Raw genomic sequence first — 21025 nt, forward strand, 5'->3', positions numbered from 1 at the left:
CCTAACTTAACGATTAAATTTAACAGGGTTAGTGATTTGGATGTAATTGGTAAGAACTGGGAAACGTGAAGGGTCCATATGCAAAAAAATAAACATTTTGGACTAAATTCGGATTATTTGCCAAACCACAAAGACGAAAATAACACTTTACTCTTTTCTTTATTTTCTTTTAGTTAGCTATATAATTGAAGCTAGTCTACATAACATCTTTTGATCTCTTGTACTATTGTGAAGTATAATAAGCTACAGATCAGCTTATATTTGGTGAGAATATGATAACAATGTGGTTGATACAACTTATAACATACGTGTATCATATCAATCAGTATTGTTTGTTTGTTTAATGAAAGCTCATGAATTTGCTTTTAGTTAAATGATTGGAGGCTTTTCATTAGCTAACCTGTTATGAAAATCTCCCATAAAAACACTTAACTATAAAGTTCTCTCGTTATAAAACAATATGATCGAAACAAGCTGATAGAATTTGATACTATATCATAATATATCATATGTGAGCATATGATGTGAAGTTTATTCAAGATGTCACGTTCATCCATGGAGTGTCATATGACTTCCCGGTTGATGGGTTATTAACAATGAACTACTGTTGGTCTGTTTCAACATCGTAATATAATATCTCAAACTAGATAAGATTTCACGAATGTATACATTCATAACACAATTCTTGCAACATCTCCAAAACACACATTAAAGTAACTACACCACATGAAGCTAGTAGAAGGACGCACAGTTAGTTAGATGAGACAACTCTTTTGACTTTTGTGTTGACAAAAGATGAACAAAAGTCCAATTATATTATTCGAAGATAAGTCAATATGTATAACATGGATTTTTTTTAATATAGTATGGATTTCGATTGAAAAGTAGTAATTACATCGAAGCTAAAGGCAAGCGAGCAACAAGCTGCGCCACAACCCATTTTGAATAGCAAACCCGAAAATATGTATTAATAACTTTTGAACAACCTACCTCCAATCTTCTTCTTAGAACCAACATTAATCTAACTTTAGATAAAATGTATATATTACTGAAATGTGACAAACATAACATGCAATGGACTATGAATGCCAATACAGAATAAGTCAATTACATGTTGGAACTTTTTTCTCTTACGTAATAGATTCTCTGGGTCATTTACAATGTTTTTATCAACACAACGTTAAAAGAAACTAAAACTATAGGTTAAAACAGCAAAGAACAATATGAATGAACAGAAGGGGCATAGTTTATTAACTTAAAGTTAGATGTTCTAGTTTACTTCATATAACACGATATAAATAAACAACGCCACAATGGCACAATATTTTTAAGTTGTGGCATGGTGGTAGGAGGATTGGGTTATTTAGTAGAGACTCAAGTTCAATCATCGCTGTCATACCCCAACCTACAGCGGAAATGCCGAGGCGTGAACTGATTGTCACAGCTCACAAGGTTACTATCTTGCAACATTATAAGTTTCAATATCTATTTAATAATTTCAAATAAAACAATTACAGTTAAGTACTGTAACATCACGAAAATAACGGGTCAAAAATACCAAATTCAAAAAGATAAAGGACCAAAAATGTCAAAGTTTTGAACTTAAATATTTAAAAATGAAAAACCTGTCTCCGGGCCTTATCGTGATACGCGACGGCCTTAGACCAAACGTCATCGCATATCGCGATGACGAGGTCTGACACGGTGACACGTGTCCTGCCACGTGTCGCTACTTGGCATAAAGCCATGACGATGTGACACGTGTCCTGCCACGTGTCACAACGTGGCATAAAGCTCACCACGTGTCACCACATGGCAAACCTACCTGTGACTCATCATGCATGCATCGCGATACGCGATGGCATGATCAAGGACCATCGCGTATCGCGACGGGTCCCAGGAAAAACTCTATAAATAGCAACCTCACCATCTCATTTTACACACCATTTTTCACACTCTTTCTCTCTAACATCTAACTAAAAATCACCTCGATAAACGTACCGACCACCTCATTTTCTATGACCACAAAACTCCGACATTATACCTCGTAATCCATGTCATAAACCGAAGATACCCCAAAGTACCGACCACAATATCTCGAAGTACGTGCCGACCCGGTACGACCCGACATTCCACCTCGAAGTACGTGCCGACCTGAGACGAGCCGACGTTCCACCCAAGACGAGCCGACGTTCCGGTGAAGTACGTGATGACCCGAGACGACCCGACGACCCTCCTCGAAGTGCGTGCCGACCCCGAGACGACCCGCCTCGAAGTGCGTGCCGACGAGACTTGAAGACCGGCGTGCCTCGATTTGCGTGCCAAGGATGTGTTGATCAAAATTCTCGAGATACGTGCCAACGTCGAAGTGTTGCCCGTGAGTATAGAAAATAATAAGCCAAACAAGGTAGGCATTATGCCCGAATAAATTATTAATAAAATAATAAATGCTTAGATCCTAGTCAAGTGTATAATCAATACCTCGAAAATAAAGAAAAGAAAATATAAAGATAAAGATAAAAGTATAAATCTTTATTATAATAAATAAAGTATGATTATTATTTATATAGATTTTAAATAATAATAAAGAGAAAAAGAATAAAGAAATAAATGAAAATAATCTTTATTAATGAATAAAGATAGGGTTAAAGAATTCTCGAGATACGTGCCAACGTCGTAGTGTTGCCCGTGAGTATAGAAAATAATAAGCCAAACAAGGTAGGCATTATGCCCGAATAAAATATTAATAAAATAATAAAGGCTTAGATCCTTGTGAAGTGTATAATTAATACCTCGAAAATAAAGAAAAGAAAATATAAAGATAAAGATAAAAGTATAAATCTTTATTATAATAAATAAAGTATGATTATTATTTATATAGATTTTAAATAATAATAAAGAGAAAAAGAATAAAGAAATAAATGAAAATAATCTTTATTAATGAATAAAGATAGGGTTAAAGATTTATACTTTTATCTTTATCTTTATATTTTCTTTTCTTTATTTTCGAGGTATTGATTATACACTTGACTAGGATCTAAGCATTTATTATTTTATTAATAATTTATTCGGGCATAATGCCTACGTTGTTTGGCTTATTATTTTCCATACTCACGGGCAACACTTCGACGTTGGCACGTATCTCGAGAATTTTGATCAACACATCCTTGGCACGCAAATCGAGGCACGCCGGTCTTCAAGTCTCGTCGGCACTCACTTTGAGGCGGGTCGTCGGGGTCGTCTCGGGTCGGCACGTACTTCGAGGCGGGTCGTCGGGTCTCCATGGTGTCTTGAACTCTAATATAAGTGGAAACCGCATGCATGGGTTATTATTAAATGGAGAATGGGTCACAGACCCGTTGTTATTGAAAGAGGCCGTTTTTGAGTTCTTTGCTGGAAAATTTGCTGACCCGGTAATGCATAGACCCAAACTAATTTGTCCAAACTTGGCCAGAATTCGAGAGGGAGACATGAAGGGGTTGACTCGTCCGTTTTCGTTAGAGGAAATAAATAATGCGGTTTGGGATTGTGAGGGGGATAGGGCCCCAGGCCCAGGCGGGTATAATTTTAAATTTATAAAAAGGTGTTGGGTATATCTACAATATGATTTAATAAGAGTTTTTGAGGAATTTTCTGGGGCTCCTCGTTCAATTGGGGCTGCATGTCATCATTTATTGCTCTAATCCCAAAGAAAAAAGATCCAGTGGGCCTAGTGGACTTTAGACCGATAAGTTTAATTGGGTGTATTAACAAAGTGGTGTCAAAAGTCTTGGTCGGAAGGCTAAAATCAGTAATCGGAGGGCTTATATTGGTGGAACAATCTGCATTTTTGGCAAATCGGAGTATTCTAGATGGTCCACTAGTTCTAAATGAAGTTGTAGCTTGGTTAAACAAGTCGGGGATGAAGGGTATGTTGTTCAAAGTGGATATTGATAAAGCATATGACTCGGTTAATTGGGGTTACTTGGACTCGATTATGATCCAGATGGGGTTCCTAACTCGGTGGAGGAGGTGGGTAAATGCCATTATAGTTTCGGCTCGTGCTTCTGTTCTTGTAAACGGGTCGCGAACTCGCGAATTCCAATGCACTAGAGGGATCCGCCAAGGGGATCCGTTATCACCGTTATTGTTCCTAATAGCTATGGTGGGGTTATCGGGTATACTAAAAGAGGCAGTGTCGAAGGGGTTTTTTCATGGGATAAGGGTGGGGCATAATGGTCCAACTTTGTCCCATTTTTTGTATGCGGATGATGCGGTGTTCTTGGGCGAGTGGAACACGACCAACGCGGTAAACTTGAAAAGAATTTTGCGGGTTTTTCATGCGGTGTCGGGCCTAAAAGTAAACCTAAACAAATGTCGGGTTTTTGGTACGAAGGTTGACGACGGGGAAGTGTTGGGGATAGCTCGGATCCTACATTGTAGGGTGTGCATTTTCCCATTCTGTCATCTTGGTTTAAGTGTTGGAGGGAACATGAACTTGATTAAATATTGGGACCCGATACTTGAGCTCTTTAAAAAACGATTATCCAGATGGAAGGCAAAAAACCTTTCGTTTGGGGGTCGGCTAACGGTTATAAAATCGGTGTTAAATTCGCTTCCGACTTATTACTTTTCGTTATTTCGGCTCCAGAAGGGGTATTGAGGAAGCTAGAGCGAATAAGAAGAGTGTTTTTTTGGGGTGGAACGGAAGACAAAGCAAAAATAAATTGGGTAGCCTGGGACAAAGTCACTCCCCCGGTTGGGAAAGGCGGCCTTGGCTTGGGTTCGCTTTCGGTCGCGAACTTGGCTTTGCTCGCAAAATGGTGGTGGAGATTTAAACAAGAGAAAAATGGGTTGTGGCGTAAAGCCGTGTGGGCGATTCACCACACAGCGAGGTCGTGGAATTTTATTCCGGTTAGAATGGCAATTGCGGGCCCATGGAGGAATATAGGTAATGTTTCGGTTTCCTTTGATTTGTTGGGTATTAACTTATGGTCCAACATGAAGTGGGTGATCGGAAGTGGGTCAGATTCAATGTTTTGGATTGATAATTGGATCGGGGACTCGCCGCTCAAAGAACGGTTCCCTTTATTGTTTAAACTTGAACGCATGAAAGGATGCAAAGTGGGTGAAAGATTGGTAATTTATGAAAGGGAATTGTGTGGGGTTTGGAGTTGGTATAGGCAATTGGTATCAACTAATGAGATCAACGAGTTTAGGCAACTTTTAATCCTTTGTGGTGGGGCGACCGTTGGGGATGGGATCGACAGATTAATTTGGGCTTTAGACGGATCAGGCGACTTCTCAATTAACAGCATCAAAAAATGCGTTGGGGAATGGTGTTATCCGGGTGCGACTTGGGTCTTCGGTTGGAACAATTGGATTCCAAAGAGGGTTTGTGTTCTCGCCTGGCGGGTGGGGTTGGAACGTGTGGCCTCGTTAGTTGAATTGGCAAAAGGGAATATCGTCTTTGGGTCGGTGTTATGTCCGTTGTGCGGGGAGGTAGATGAAACGGTGGAGCATATTTTTACTTCATGCAGTTTGCACAAGATGTGTGGCAAATACTTGCACTTTGGTGTAATATTCCAAATTGCTATGTGTTTAGTGTCCGAGATATTTTAGAGATGCACAAGTATTCGGGCTTTAATAGTGACAAAAGGAAGATGTTTCAAGGGGTTTGTCTCACCACATTGTGGGTAATTTGGAAAACAAGAAATGAGGTGGTGTTTAACAGGAGGCCGGCCATATTGGTGGAGGTTATTGGAGACATCAAGTCGCTAGCGTTTTTATGGATAAAAAACCGGTCCAAAAGAAGGGCCCTAACATGGGAGAAATGGAGACGGTTTGAAATTTAAATATTCATTACTTGGTGTTTTTTAGGTGTTATACTCGGGGTTTTTTGATCCTTTTTTGGATCTTGTATCTTTTTTGTATATATTTATATAGTCTTTGTTGGCCGTTCAAAAAAAATGAATAAAGATAAAAGTATTATTTAAAGATAATTTAAATAATAAAAATAAGTAATGAATATATATATATATATATCATATATATATATACCTCAACTAGTTTATATTAATAATATATATATACCTCAACTAGTTTATATTAATAATACAAACAATATATATATATATATAAGTATACGTTTTGGAAAACGTAGACGGACTAAATGTCCGAATATAAGAATAAGAGATATATGATTTGGACTATAGGTTCAAACATATTTATAGTTGATAATATTATTTAAGTTTATTATTCTTAAATAATAAATAAAAGAAAAATATATGTTTCTTAATGAAGAAGAAACGTAGAGTTTAAGAAAAAGAAAACAAGTTAAACTAGAGGTTTATCTTGTGAAAGAAAAGAAAAGTAAATAAGTTAAAAAAAAGAATTTTAACTTGGAAAATAAAAGAAAGAAATAATATTTTAAACTAAAGGTTTAAAATAAATAAAAGATGTGTTGAACTAAAGGTTCATAAATAAATTTAAAATCGAGGTAAAGATTTTACAAAAGAGACTAGAGGTCTTAAGCCGGATTGTGTATCCGACTAACAAAAAGTTATACTCGTACTATAGGTGCGAGATAACAAAGAAGAGGGAAAGACCCTCGGACAGTGTATTGAAGCTGATCCAAACGAGAAGGCTATACTCGTACTATAGGTGCGAGATAGCAAGGGAAAGGCCCTCGGACGGTGTTGAAGCCGATCCCAAAGCGAAAAGGTGAATACACCCCCAAACTTTTATAATTTATTTTAAAATGAGTCAAACATGTTATATGAAAATTGTTTACAAGGAACTATGTGTTCCTAAAACAGTTATAAATAAGAGTATAAGCCTAGCCCTCAGGCTGTGGTATACGTGTGTCTGGATCCTTACATAGGTGGTACTACGCGGTGGGCACGCCGCACCACCCTTGGTCGTAGGACGCTCTCCTGCAGGGAGTACGACCGTTGTGTATATTTACGGGTACTTAACTAAGTCGAATGCTGCGGTGTTTGCTGAGGTGATCTGGTGTAGGGGCTCGAATTTATAAATGTGTTGTTTAACTTTGTTATTCCTAAGCCACGATGGGCCGAGGCAGGCGTAGCCTCGAGGGGTAATAAAGTAAAAGAAAATATTTTTTTAGCGTCAGCGTATTCACCAGCATATCGATGACGTATTTTCTAACATTTCAGGTAATTAAAGTATCAAGAATTGGAGCCATTCATAAAGTGGGTGTTCGCAAGGTAGAGATGGCTCATTGTTTTAATTATTTAAAAGATTATAAAATATGATTTGTAAAATCAAACGAGGTTTATAAATAAAACGCTCGGATATTTATTATCCGAAAAGCTTTTCAAGTAAATTAAATATTGTTACAAAAGTAAAGATTTATTAATAAAATGTTTCAAAAGAAGTATTAATATTTTAATTATAAATAAAGCTTTATAAGTAAATTAATATTTCAAAATACTTTTAAAAGACTTCCGCTAAACTCTGATACATTTACAAAACCGGTACCAACTGTTGGTCACACGCCTAGGCCGTAAGTCGGGGTGTGACTAGTACATCAAGTATAACGAAATTATAACAATGATTAATTAAGTTTGTATCCTAAAAAGCATCTCTACGTGATCTTCATCTTGCTAAACAACAAAGCTGAATACCTGAAAATGCGTATAAAATATATTTTTGTCAACAACACATGTTGAGTGAGTAAAACACCAATTTAAGACACAACAGTAATAGTATATAATAAATAAAGAAAGATGCAAACTGTTCCTGTGAGATAAACAGTTAAACCATAACACATACACAAACAATCCACCATAAAGAAATGGCTAAACCGTTGCCATGCGAATGGGCATTGGTTACCAAAAATGAAGTGTCGGTGAAACCATTGTCAATGTGTCGGACGTCGGCCACTACGACGGTCGTATGATCATACTAGACTGAGAATATGCTGGACCTCTCCGAATGCGATTCAAGTAAGCAAGTAAGCAAATAGCAAGTTAGGTATAAAATGATAATACACATAAGGATTAAACAGTTGCGGTTTTGAATACTAGATAATACGTAAATATGATACGATACGCATATGTCCCCAAAAGATTTAAAAGAGGTAAAAAGGGGAGTGATTGACTAGAGGAACGAAATACGAGTGCGGATGTGAGAATGGTGAACCCTTCTGGATACACCGACAAGGATTCCTTAAATGAAGACGAATTGAAAGAGAACCATTGAACAAAATCCGACTCCAAGAAAGTGAACAAAAGCTTATACTGCAAATCGTTATAATGAAATTCACTGGGGTTTTAGGGTCGCGAGATTAAATAGGGTTTGCCGACAAGTTTAATTGGATTGTCAGTTAGTCTATATAGCGTTTTGATTTATTGATTAATGACGGTTTGCTATATATGTTAATAATTATCAAATTAATCGAGTTTTCTTAATTAGATTGTCGGTGTGAGTTATAATATGTGCGTAAACGATTTGATAACATCAATTCCATTTAAAACGCGGAGATTAAGCAACAAGAACAAGAAATGGGTCGCGAGTTGGGTTTAATATGGGTTTCCGGGTTTGATAAATGGGTTTGAGTATAATAGTTTCCAGATTTTGCATTTTAGTTCTTAAACTTTGGGTGTTGAAACATAATAAGTTAAAATCAAAGTTTAGGGTTCAAAATGAATATCAATGAAAGTTTGTTTACGTATATTTTAATATTAAAGAAAAACTATAATAAACAATCAATTATATGATAATGATTACTCGATAAACACGATGCCCTTTTTTAATTAAAAATTCCTGAATATGAAAACGGGTCGGGTAATGATTAATAAAAAAACATAATTTGAAACTCGAGTTGTTACAATCGCTTGTGTGTCTTTTGATGAATTAGGACAATGAAGGATTTGAGCTAGGCCTTGAGAGGTTGTCAGTTCGAATCCCGAGCCCACCATGTGTTACGCTAGAGAATCTTGCTCTTGTGGTGGGCCCAATGACTATCAAGAGGTAGCCGACGATACGGTTTCCTGGGGGAACACCTAAGCCAAATTCCGAAGTCAGTGTGAACATGATTAAAACAACATAGTCCGCCCATAGACCGTAGTGGGGGCAACAGAGCTCTTCAAATCTGGGAAGTGCGATGACCTAACATACAAGAAAGTCGAGTCGAGGTTGTTCACGAGTCGAGCCATGGTGGGTTCGATCTCAAAACTAAACGAGCCGAACCATGACCCGAGCTGAGCTTAGGACAATTTTGGCTCAGTTACAAAAATGAGCCAACTCAACTTAGGTCGTTTCAAATCAAGTTTTTTTAGCTTGTTATATTCAAATAAGTTAATAGCCACGAGTTTTTTTTAACATTCTAGCGAAACAAACAATACTACAAATTTTGAACTTTAATTTGGACCATATTCGAATTATTCGCATCCATTACTATTATTAATATTATATTCCCTAGAAGTCGCCTGCATACAATACAAGTAGTACACCTAATCACCACATGCATCCCAAAATCCTGGTGGGCCCAGTCATAGTCCAGTTTTGTGTCACACAGCCGTTGAGCCTACCACCAATCACCAATCCCCCTGTCTCCACGTCACCATCTCGCCGTCGATCAACCTCGATCCGTCCGTCCGTAATGGCGACTATCAATTTACGCACTCCGGCATTCAAATCCGACCTCAACGGATCTCTGCAGTCCGTTGTTAATTCGAATCAACGGCTACGTGTCCGGAAATCGGTGAGTTCGACTGCGGTTAAGTCGACGAAGATCGTTGCACAGAGCTACGAGCCACTAGTTTCATCCGATGGTCCTATCTCTCTGGTATAGTTTGATTATTATTATTATTATTATTAGCGTTTATTTAGGTTTTGTATTTAATTATGTGTTTCTACTGGTTTTAACTTATTGTGAAGGTTAGAATACTATTATATATACGGACCTGTGATAAATAAAACTAGCTGTTACTTAAATTGCAATAGTTAACTGATATTTGACATCTTAACCTATTGTATTTAAGAGTCTGTCTGTGAGATTCGATTAGTAGTAACAGGCACTGTCATTAGGGCTGTAAACGAACAAAACCGAACAAGGCCTTGCTCATTGTTGTCTGTTTAAGCTTTAATTGGACAACAAAATGGTTCATGAAAACTTAACCGAGCGAGATATCCTGTTTGTGTTCGTTTATTAAGGAAATGAACTTGTTCGTGAACACAAACAATGTTTTGTTTAATATGGTTAACTGATAATGGTTGTTGTTAACTGTTAACGGTTCGGTCTGGCTACCAAGTTTGTGTTGGTGTTTTTTTCTTTTTTTTTCCTTTTTAGCATTCGTATTCATATGTTAATTTAGATATAAGTTAGTCACAGAATAGTCATATATAATTTTGTTTATTAGTTAATAATTTGGCTTAATATGTATGATATGATAAGAAAAGTCATTAATTAATATAAAAGACTTCAAAATGAACGGACATAGACAAACAAACATTAATGAACGTAAACGAAAACATTATCCAACGTTCACGGACACCAGTGAACGTGCATGGCTTCTGTTCGTGCTCGTTCATTTAGTTAATCAAACGAAATTCCTTGTTCATGTTCGTTCATTTATTAAACGAGCGAACATAAATGAACTTCCTGCCAAACAGTTCACGAACATTTCGCCAAACATTTGGTTCGTTTACAGCCCTAACCGTCATAGATTATTTTCTGCTGAGATAAGGGTTTATCATATATAATTAATGAAGGATTTTGATTTACCATGATTTGTGTACTTGATTTTCACATTGTGCTTTGGTAGATGAGGTGATGAACTTTCTGTTCAGTTTGACCTGAAACATTTGTATATGACGTCACATGTCAGTGTAACGTGAGATGTTTAATATGTAATTTTTTACTTTAGCTTAAAAGAAGAGATTAAAGGTTAATTTAACAATTAATTATGGGATATTTTTTGAGTTGCAGTCTAGTGATAGCAGCTTAAGGCCACCTCAAATATCTCCAGATGCTCAAAGGAAAACAAAGATAGTGTGCACAATCGGTCCTTCAACAAGCTCACGTGAAATGATATGGAAGTTGGCTGAAACAGGGATGAATGTGGCTCGTCTAAATATGTCACATGGGGATCATGCATCACATCAGAAAACCATTAATCTTGTCAAAGAATACAATGCTCAATTCAGTGAAAAAGTTATAGCAATAATGTTGGATACAAAGGTATGCCTTTGTGTAATATAAAATTATTATTATTATCTTTATGCATCTTAGTAATTATGTTTATCCTGTTGCTTTAGGGACCTGAGGTCAGGAGTGGAGATGTACCTAAACCAATTTTTCTTAAAGAAGGTCAAGAATTCAATTTCACTATTAATAGAGGAGTCAGCACAGATGACACTGTTAGTGTTAATTATGATGATTTTATAAACGACGTCGAGCCTGGAGATATACTACTGGTTGATGGTAAGACTTCATTCAGCACACTTGTCATCTGCAATTATTAACTCACATACATTTTACATTGCCTTTTTTGTAGGTGGAATGATGTCATTGGGTGTTAAATCTAAGACCAAAGATTTAGTAAAATGTGAAGTAGTTGATGGTGGAGAACTTAAATCAAGGAGGCATCTAAACGTGCGTGGGAAAAGTGCCACTTTGCCTTCAATAACAGGTTTGTTTCAACTTATTTTACAAATATGTCATTTTTTCCCTTTTGTTGCATGTAATTACTAAAATGGTTCTAATTTACAGATAAAGATTGGGAAGATATAAAGTTTGGAGTGGATAATGAGGTTGATTTTTATGCCGTTTCATTCGTGAAGAATGCTGAAGTGGTTCGTGAGCTGAAAGATTATCTCAAAAGTAAGGCTCTTGTATTTTACATGTGTTTTGTTCTTCTTTTGTGTTATTTCTCTTTTATTTCTTTATAGTTGATTGAGCTTAATCTCTTTTGTAGGCTGCAATGCGGATATCCATGTGATTGTCAAAATTGAAAGTGCAGACTCAATAGTTAATCTTCCTTCTATACTTGCTGCATCTGATGGGGTTAGCTTATATCATATTTTCCTTTTAATTCTTAAAAATAATTATAGCTATAATAACAATAATAATAATTATGAAATAATAAACATCATCTCTAAAGTTTTTTTTTATCTTTTGTTAAGGCTATGGTTGCACGTGGTGACCTTGGTGCAGAGCTTCCAATTGAAGAAGTCCCTTTATTGCAGGTAATTAAGTTAAACACATCACACACAACACATTATTATCTTGTTTGTATATTTTTACATCTTTTAAACATGAATTAACAATAATCTTTGATTAATCAGGAAGACATCATTAGAAGGTGCCAAGACTTGCAGAAACCAGTCATAGTAGCAACCAACATGCTAGAAAGCATGATTGATCACCCGACCCCAACACGAGCTGAAGTTTCTGATATTGCAATAGCCGTACGACAAGGTGCTGATGCTATCATGCTTTCAGGAGAAACTGCCCATGGAAAGTAAGTATTATTATTATTTTATTAACCACTTTTGCATTCACAGTATTTTCATTAACTATTGTTTACATGTTAATATGTCTAGGTTTCCACTGAAAGCTGTGAAAGTAATGCACACCGTGGCATTGAGAACCGAATCAAGTTCAATCAACATGGTTCCTCTTGGTCGTAAATCTAAAAAGGTGTGTGGAAATTAATTGCATTAGAAAACATCACATTATTACATTATTATTTAATATAGTAATGTATTTCATGTTGACCAATCTGACAACCTTTTTCAGAGCCATATGGGAGAGATTTTTGGCTACCATGCTGCAACAATAGCCAACACTCTCGCGACTCCTATTCTTGTCTTTACAAGAACCGGGTCCATGGCTGTTATTTTAAGCCATTACCGCCCGTTCTCAACTATCTTTGCCTTCACAAACGTGTGAGTATTGTACAGACATTTAACATTACATATTCTTACGATGATTGGTCATTAATGTAGGTTTAATATCATAAACTGATGGTTTCTGCAGAAAACGAGTTCAACAAAGATTGATTCTTTATCATGGTGTTATGCCAATATACATGGAGTTCTCTGATGATGCTGAGGAGACCTTTTCTAGAGCTCTTAAGATTTTAGTGGTTAGTATGATTTACCATTTGTTTCAAGAAAATTATTGCATTTGACTAGACAAATAGTTTAATAAAATACCCGCCTCAATAACAACAAAATGTGAATTATGGGCTTATGGCTGCTTAATGAGCAAGCTGAGCCCAAGCTGAAGTGCTTGATGGTTAATGAGCCAGCTCGAGCTTGGCTTGTAAAAATATCGACCAGCTCGTTTGAATTAAAAATATCTAAGTAAAACTTAATATTATAAATTAATATATTGTGGTCTGTAGTACTCTTGTGGGCTCATAGATTATGTTATGCAGGCTTATTTATAAATGAATCAGGTTATACTTTATAAGTGTTAATTTTTGGCTCGGCTTGAGTGAGCCAAATGAGCCAACCGAGCAAACTTTGGCTCAAGCTCAACTTGTTTACAAACCGAGATAGCTCTTATGGGATTTTTAAACAGATCTAAATATGAATCTTGTAATGTTTACTAATGGCCGGATAAGTAATTATAAAGACACCAAAATGCAACTCACATCTTTTGGTCATTATATGCAAGGAAAATGTATTTTGTTTCATACTTTCAAATTAATTTCACATATGTTTGCTATAGAGAAGGTTAATACTTTACAACGGTAAAAAACTGAAAGTATGTTCATACAATGAAAAAATAAACGTTATTTTTTAAATAAAATGGCTAAACTGGTGAAAATAAGTTACATTCAGTGTAATATGTTCTTAATTGATAACATTTATATAATTTTATATCTTTATCAGGACAAGAATTTGGTGAAGGAAGGGCAGTATATTACTCTTGTTCAAAGTGGAGCCCAACCAATTTGGCGTCAAGAGTCGACTCACCACATACAAGTTCGTATGGTTCAAGGTTAAACTCAGGTACACAAAATATCACTCTACATGAGTTTTTCTTAAGGCCTGAGTAAATTGCAATAAATATTAAGTGCTTACTGAATATTAGGTTTTGGTGTATATTTATTCATCATCATCGTACTCAGTATATCCCACCAATAGCAATGCTATGGTAGGGTCTGAGGAGGGTAAGATGTAGACAGCCTTACCTCTACCCCATAGGGATAGAGAGGCTGCTTCCGATGAGACCCCCGGCTCGATAGTAGTTTTGCATCAAGCCTTGGACATAAGGCACATAGCACTCAATCATCGGGACACCGGCTGATTGATGCATGTGCCCTTGTCTTTCGGCTATCAACGCCACCACATGATGCCTGATTAACCTTCCCCCACTTTTAACGTTATTTTCACGAGATTAGTAAAATAACGTCAAAATTAGTGCAATTTTACTTTTGCCCACCCGAGAGTTCACACATATATACATTATATGCGTGCACCGCCAGCAGGGCATCTTACTCTATCCTTATAGGGTAGAGGTAAGGCTGTCTACATCTTACCCTCCTCAGACCCTACCATAGCTTTGCTATTGGTGGGATATACTGAGTACGATGATGATGATGGTGTATATTTATTCATTAGAAAGTGTTTTGTTGTCATCCCTCATTAGAGAACAAAAGAAAAGACAAGATAGGTTTTCTTTTCTTTTTTTTTTCTTTCTTTTTTTAATTTATACTTGTTGAAAATCAACCAATTGCCGATTTCTATGTTGATTTTTTTTTCATGCTATATGTTAAATATAATGAAGTTTAACCATCTTTTGTTTTTATAGTCATATTTCTCATACACACTCATATGTGTATAATGCATAATGTATTTGTTGAGGATTCGATACTCATGCAACCGGTCTACCCCCTTCTTACTCAATGCCTCTGCCGTTAGTGAGATGCAATAAATAGCGAACGTCTAACCGTGGGAAAATAGTTATTTGCCACTCAAAATCTTTGATAAATACAAGGTGTTCGGAACATGCATTAAGATATGAAGGAAAATAGTTATTTGCCACTCAAAATCTTTGATAAATACAAGGTGTTCGGAACATGCATTAAGTTATTTGCCACTCAAAATAGCTCGTTAGTGACATTTTTAACGGAAACCGAAAACTAATTTTTATGCAGCGAAACTAAATGACAAACCATGAAAAAAATAGTTATTTGCAACTTTAATTCTTGATAAATACAAGTCGTGTGGAGCATGTACCAAAACTCTCTTAAGGGAAACCTTTCTAACTTTAGGTCATTGGACATTAGTGACATTTTTTAATGGAATCAAAATACAAATTTTTATGCAGCGAATACCATTATATGACTAACTGAGGAAAACTAGTTATTTGCCACTCAAAAGTCTTGACTAATACAAGTCGTGTGGGGCATGTTAAGATGCTCTCTAGGAAAACCTTTGAAACTATATAGGTTATTAGTGATTTTGGCTGCCTTTAAAGATTAATATTTCTTCAAGTTGCATTTTTTTGCACTCCACTCACCTTCACTTTTATTTACAACACAAATAGTAAATATTGTTTGTTGGTTTCTAGAACCTTGCATTTACCATTCAAAAAAAATAAAAAATCAGGCGCTATAGAGTATAGACGAGATTAAACATATTCTCGTTTTGGAAAATGACATTCCTGGTCTTTGTTTTCAGTTTCGCAGCGCAAGTTCCTATAGTTCTAAATTCCTACAATTTTTTTGAATGACAATTTGAATCATTGACGGGCCACTAGTCCACTCGATCATCTCCATTACCCTAATACGAAAACTTGGGGTACTAGGCCGGCACGTCCCGAAGGGAAGCTTACACATCAGTCTTACAATTAATTTGGCTGAAAATTAGATTGAAAATATTTAATAACTTTTATTTAAGCTATAAATATTAAAAAATTTTATAATAAAACAAAAATATTGAGTTGTGTATGCTGAGGTTGATAATGACAATAGTCCACTTGACTAGTAGTCCAAAAAAAGTACCGATAGGATCCAACTGGATTAGTGGATTCCACGTCAGAATTCCGTGTACGGAATCAAATCCATCTCTATAGGTACCCACCCCTCATTCACTCATCTTCTTCAATCTCCTTTTAATTGATTTTGTTTGTAATTTACTACAAAAGGTTATATGGATTACACACATCTTGTTACAAAGGAAGGTGCAAGGGAGTCGCTCATCGCCATTTCTAGCGGTGGTGTTATCGAAGAGATTGCTTGTTTACCCAAGGCTGCGAATGCAAAGAGTGTAGTAGATGTCGATCTGACTACAAATAGTAGGAGCAAGGCTATTGATGAATTGAGATCGGAACTGATTTCAATTGCTACTTTTGAACCATCGACGAATTATAAGGTTTAGATGTTATGGTTGATTTGAACATCAAAGTATTGTTACTTGATTTCGTACTTTTGATTTGCTAGTATTGTAATGAAATTATTTCAAGTTAATGCTTCATTAGGTGTTAAGTTATTTATATAGGCTTTATATGATTTTTACTTTTCTTCCTTAAAAATCTCATTTACGGAAGGGTAATTATTATGTGTAATAGTTTATTTAAGTGTTTGAAATAACAAAGTTATACCAAAACATAAAACCCAAGTAAAACTGCAAAAATACTCCAAAGCATAAGTAAAATTACAAATCTACACCAAACCGAAAATATATTATTAAAATTATTATAACGTTATCTGGTTTTTGAATCTTGTCCGACAAGTGTACCAGTAAAGTGATCTAAGCTCGATCCAATTATGAAAACATTACATTTTGTATAAGTTTATCACCTCCGTGAATCCTTTTACTCTTCTTTTTCTAAAAGAACGAGTTTGTTGTTGTGTATCATTTCAATCTCAATTTTTCCTCGACTTGGCTTGTTGAGCAGTGAAGTTGCCTATATACGAACCCACACGCCGCCTAGGAATACTTCCAAATTTTTAGAACTCTCTATTCATATAAAAAACCTCTAAAAGTCTTAACCCACACTTTGAAGCTTCAATTCTCATACACAAACACTTGATTTTCATATTGAATGATGGAATAAAGTTCTTTAGGTTTCTGATGCATTTAATCGAAGGGAATCGTTCAGTGGATGTAAAGTAGGTTAAAAAGGTGGAATGAAGGTTAACATGAAGATTGCTGAAAAGTTTATGAAGCGTCAGATTAGTCACATGACCCATATGGTACTTATATGGTTCGATTGGTAAAACCGGCGGCTAAAGCTAGTGCTTACACAAAACAACTCAAATAACAATCATAAGGTTGTGTGAGCCATGAGGGCTCGTATGGATGGCTTGTGTGACTAATTATATGGTCGTATGAGCTTGTATAGTTGTATGGCAATTATAGTTGCGCAAAAGCTCATACGGATTGGGTTGTTAAGGGTGAAAGATGAAGAATGGTACTGATACAACGTTCATGTGACATGATAATGAGTGATAAGTTATTGGTATAATACATGATTTTACATTATGAAACACATGAGTTCACACTTTATGATTTAAAAGATATAAGCCAGGATTAGAAAAAAACGAGTGTCATATTTTTTCATGCCTAAAATGCACAATCACCACAAAACTAACAAAACTAACTTGGCCGAAAATTTACAGCTAAGAAACATTTAATATCTTTTTATTACTTATACCATTTATTAAATTATTATTATTATTATTATTATTTTTATAATAAAAATAGGAAACGTGAGTTGGGTTGATTTTGAAATGATAACACTTGACTTGTACAGTTGTACTCCAAGCCAATATTGATAGGATCCAACTAGATTCCACGTCAGACTTGTGTGTACGGAATCTCAAATCAACCTCTATTAAAGTACCCTACAGTCCCACCTAGGAATCACTCGACTTCTTCAACCCCCTTTGGATTCTTCAGGTACACTCGGTTTTCATTGTTTATTTGATTTCGATTCTGTTTCTAAAAAAAAAAATTAATTGCGTAGCTTGTTGCCCGTTTCTCTTCTACTTTGACATAAAAGAAAAAAAATAATAATATATGCATTTCAAATTATTCAGTCTTAATTGGTTAATTGATTGATTTAGTTTCTTTTTCTGATTGTGTAATTCAGAGAAGGTTACATGGATTACAAACATACCTCGACCGAGGAAAGTGTGAGGGAATCTCTCATTGCGATTTCTTATGGTGTTGTTCAAGAGATTCGTGCTTGTTTACCCAAGGATGAGAATGCAAGTGGTGTAACGGATGTGGATCCGAATGTGAATACTAGAAACAAGACGATTGATGAGTTGAGATCGGAACTGATTTCACTCGCTTCGTCTGATCCGTCAATGGATTATAAGAGTGATGAATCCAAAACTCTTAAGGTTTAAATTTGTAGATTTAATGGTTGATTTGAATATGTTATATATTGTTACTTGATTTTACCCTTTTGAGAATGGAATTATTTCAAGTTAATGCTTCATTAGGTATGAAATTATTTAGAGGCTTTATATGTTTTCAATTGGTCTATGATGGTATTTAACTTTGCAAGTAATTTGGTCTTGCTTACCTTGGATGGTTGTTGCCCTTCGGCTAACGCCCAAGTACTCACAGTCTTAGCGTTTATGGTTAGGACTTAAGGTTTTTTTTAAGAAGGAACATAGTTAGTGACTTAGTGATACAAAACCAGCCCAAACAAACGACATGCCTACAGCAAGCCCAGGAAAGTTCAGCCCAATAATTGAAGAGTCCATATGAGTAAGGTAACATCGTAAGAAGTAACAAATTCCTATTGGGGTATCGATTTTAATATACTCAGTTAAAGACCGTTGATCAATAATAATCTCAACTGAAATTATTATCACTGATGGTTTCAAATTTTAAAAAAAAACTGGCTTTTAGTGGTTTCTAATTAGCAAAAAAAAAAAACTTAACGACTATCTTTTGGTTGTTCAATGAAATGGAATTATCAATTACACATGGAATATTATTCCATCAAAACTATTCTTTCCCACAATTATGTTTTTCATTTCATTCCTCTTTCACCTTACTTTCTCAACAACACCACCACCTAACCACCACCACCACCACCACCACCACCATACCATCACCACTACCACCACCTGACCGCCACCATCACCACCATCGCCACCACCTTACAACCAGCGCTACCATCGCCACCACCACTGTTGGTGCCTGATCACTAACACCTGATCGCCACCACCGTTGTTACCACCCTACCATCGCCATCACTACCAATTCTACCACTGCTTGAGCACCCCCACCACGCCTCCAACCACTGCCCCAGCTGGCTGACCGCCATCACCATTTTCGTCGCCGAAGCTATCACCACTAGGGGTGTTCAAAAAAATTCGGATTCGAAATATCCAAAAATTTGAATTCCCGATTCAGAGAGCAAATCTGAGATATTTCAGATATCCGAACTATCTGGTATATTAAATTTATTATTTTTTAATACTATTTTATATATCAACTATTAAGCCTCTTATCAAACCCTAATTATTAATTCAAGAATATAGCCTTCATCTCTATTCTCTGAGTCTTTTGTGCTTTCACTTTCACTACATCACAACCACACAGCCGATAGGGAGACATTCCCGTCGTCTCACCGTCAATCCGTCACCGCTCACCACCTTCGGCCCTCGTCACACCGTCGTCACCTCAACCCTTGTCAATCGTCACCAATCACCACAACCTTGTAAATTCGTGAATCATCACCACAACCCTTATCAGTTCGTTAATCGTTACCACAGCCCTCATCAATCGTCACAATGTGTTATTAGCTTGTTAGTTTGCAATTTGAAAAGTTTGTGTTTAGTTTGTTGGATTGGAAAACTTGGATCTTGAAATGTTGAAAGTGTAGTTTTAAAATAGGTTTTTCCCCACATTTTCGAATATCCGATTCACTATCCGATCGAATATCCGAAATTTCGGATATCCGAAGTTCGGATAACTGAAATTTCGGGTTCGGATTCGGATAGTGAAATCCACTATTCGAAGGGACCGGATATCCGAATTCGGATATTCGGTTTTGAACACCTCTGACCACCACCACCGTCGCCATTGTAGATTATTTTTATTTTGGTAAAAAAAATTATTTTGAGATATAAGTGTTTTTATTATTTCTATTTCATTCATACAAATTTTTGGATACCAAACAACCTAAAGTAATAATTCATTTAATTTCAATAGGTTAACCAAACAAGGCAAAGTAACGCTAAAAATCCATTTCATTCCCTTGTCTATTCCATTCATTCTCCCATTCTATTCCTCCTTCATTCCATTAACTCCAACCAAAACTTTTATATGAATTTCAAAGTTAGTTTTTAGGGCTTTTGATTGGAATACCTTATAACTCTAGTAAGAACAAAGGAATCGGGAGACGGAGGCAAAACGTTTTGTTTATGCACCGGAATCGTATTAATCGCAGGAGGTAAAAAGCTGGTGCCGATGGTAATCCCACCTTTTCCGCTGTCAAATACAAATTAAACAAAAATTGAAACTCAAATACTCAACCTATATTAATTAACCTCAAATTTCCTAAATAATTAACTGCATCAGAAAAGCGAAAGCTACCTAGAAAATCCACTGCATTTTTTCCGTTACTGAACCGTCCAGTGGCTTCTCCAGTAGGAAAATCTACAGCGTTGTGAGGAAAGTCAGCTCTGGCAGCAGGCAGAGGCAAGTAATTATTGTTTCCAACGTCGACTAATGAGTCGCTGAATACGTACATTCCTAGAACCGATTCACACAAACAACGAACTCCGAACAGTAAAACGCAGAGAAACGACGACGTAATGAAGCCATTTTCCATAGAGACACTCTATCTGGACAAGGAATGGAAGACGCTTAACAACCCCTGACCCGAAACTGTGCACTCTGGACAGCAGCATACTTATATTAAATTAATCTCATAATTTATTCTTTGTGGCATTTTAACAAACACCTTGCATGCTTAAAACAGTGTGTTCTTTAATTAAGTATGTTTCATATATTTCGAGTTTAATTCTGGACGGGATAAGCACAGTAACAAACAAACAAACACTTACCTCCATGATTCCAGAGTTTTGGC

General features: G+C 36.1%; 2 protein-coding genes across 2 annotated transcripts; both read left to right on the forward strand.

Moving 5' to 3' along the window:
* Window positions 1-3661: 3661 nt before the first annotated feature.
* LOC143627270 (uncharacterized) lies at window positions 3662-5601 on the forward strand. Its single transcript, XM_077097129.1, has 2 exons — window positions 3662-4423; window positions 4531-5601. Exons 1-2 carry the CDS (start codon window positions 3662-3664, stop codon window positions 5599-5601), a joined length of 1833 nt encoding a protein of 610 aa, XP_076953244.1.
* Window positions 5602-9586: 3985 nt separating this feature from the next.
* LOC143627335 (pyruvate kinase isozyme G, chloroplastic-like) lies at window positions 9587-14069 on the forward strand. The gene is made up of 12 exons (XM_077097187.1): window positions 9587-9793; window positions 10937-11188; window positions 11266-11431; window positions 11505-11639; window positions 11720-11830; window positions 11925-12013; window positions 12133-12195; window positions 12295-12470; window positions 12553-12649; window positions 12749-12897; window positions 12989-13097; window positions 13852-14069. Exons 1-12 carry the CDS (start codon window positions 9608-9610, stop codon window positions 13963-13965), a joined length of 1647 nt encoding a protein of 548 aa, XP_076953302.1. The 5' UTR covers window positions 9587-9607; the 3' UTR covers window positions 13966-14069.
* Window positions 14070-21025: the final 6956 nt, after the last annotated feature.

This window comes from Bidens hawaiensis, unplaced genomic scaffold (assembly GCF_021521415.1).
Source record: "Bidens hawaiensis isolate Kalapana, Puna unplaced genomic scaffold, B.hawaiensis_p1.1 tig00004618_1, whole genome shotgun sequence".
Classification (NCBI taxonomy): domain Eukaryota; kingdom Viridiplantae; phylum Streptophyta; class Magnoliopsida; order Asterales; family Asteraceae; genus Bidens; species Bidens hawaiensis.

What these genes read in the sequence shown, in the direction of transcription:
- LOC143627270 (XM_077097129.1), top strand. Translation starts at nt 3,662, where the DNA reads ATGTCATCATTTATTGCTCTAATCCCAAAGAAAAAAGATCCAGTGGGC. An exon ending in CTCGGATCCTACATTGTAGG is followed by an intron (nt 4,424 to 4,530) that starts GTGTGCATTTTC and finishes ACGATTATCCAG; the next exon opens with ATGGAAGGCAAAAAACCTTT.
- LOC143627335 (XM_077097187.1), top strand. Translation starts at nt 9,608, where the DNA reads ATGGCGACTATCAATTTACGCACTCCGGCATTCAAATCCGACCTCAAC. An exon ending in CACTTTGCCTTCAATAACAG is followed by an intron (nt 11,640 to 11,719) that starts GTTTGTTTCAAC and finishes TCTAATTTACAG; the next exon opens with ATAAAGATTGGGAAGATATA. An exon ending in TTGGTCGTAAATCTAAAAAG is followed by an intron (nt 12,650 to 12,748) that starts GTGTGTGGAAAT and finishes AACCTTTTTCAG; the next exon opens with AGCCATATGGGAGAGATTTT.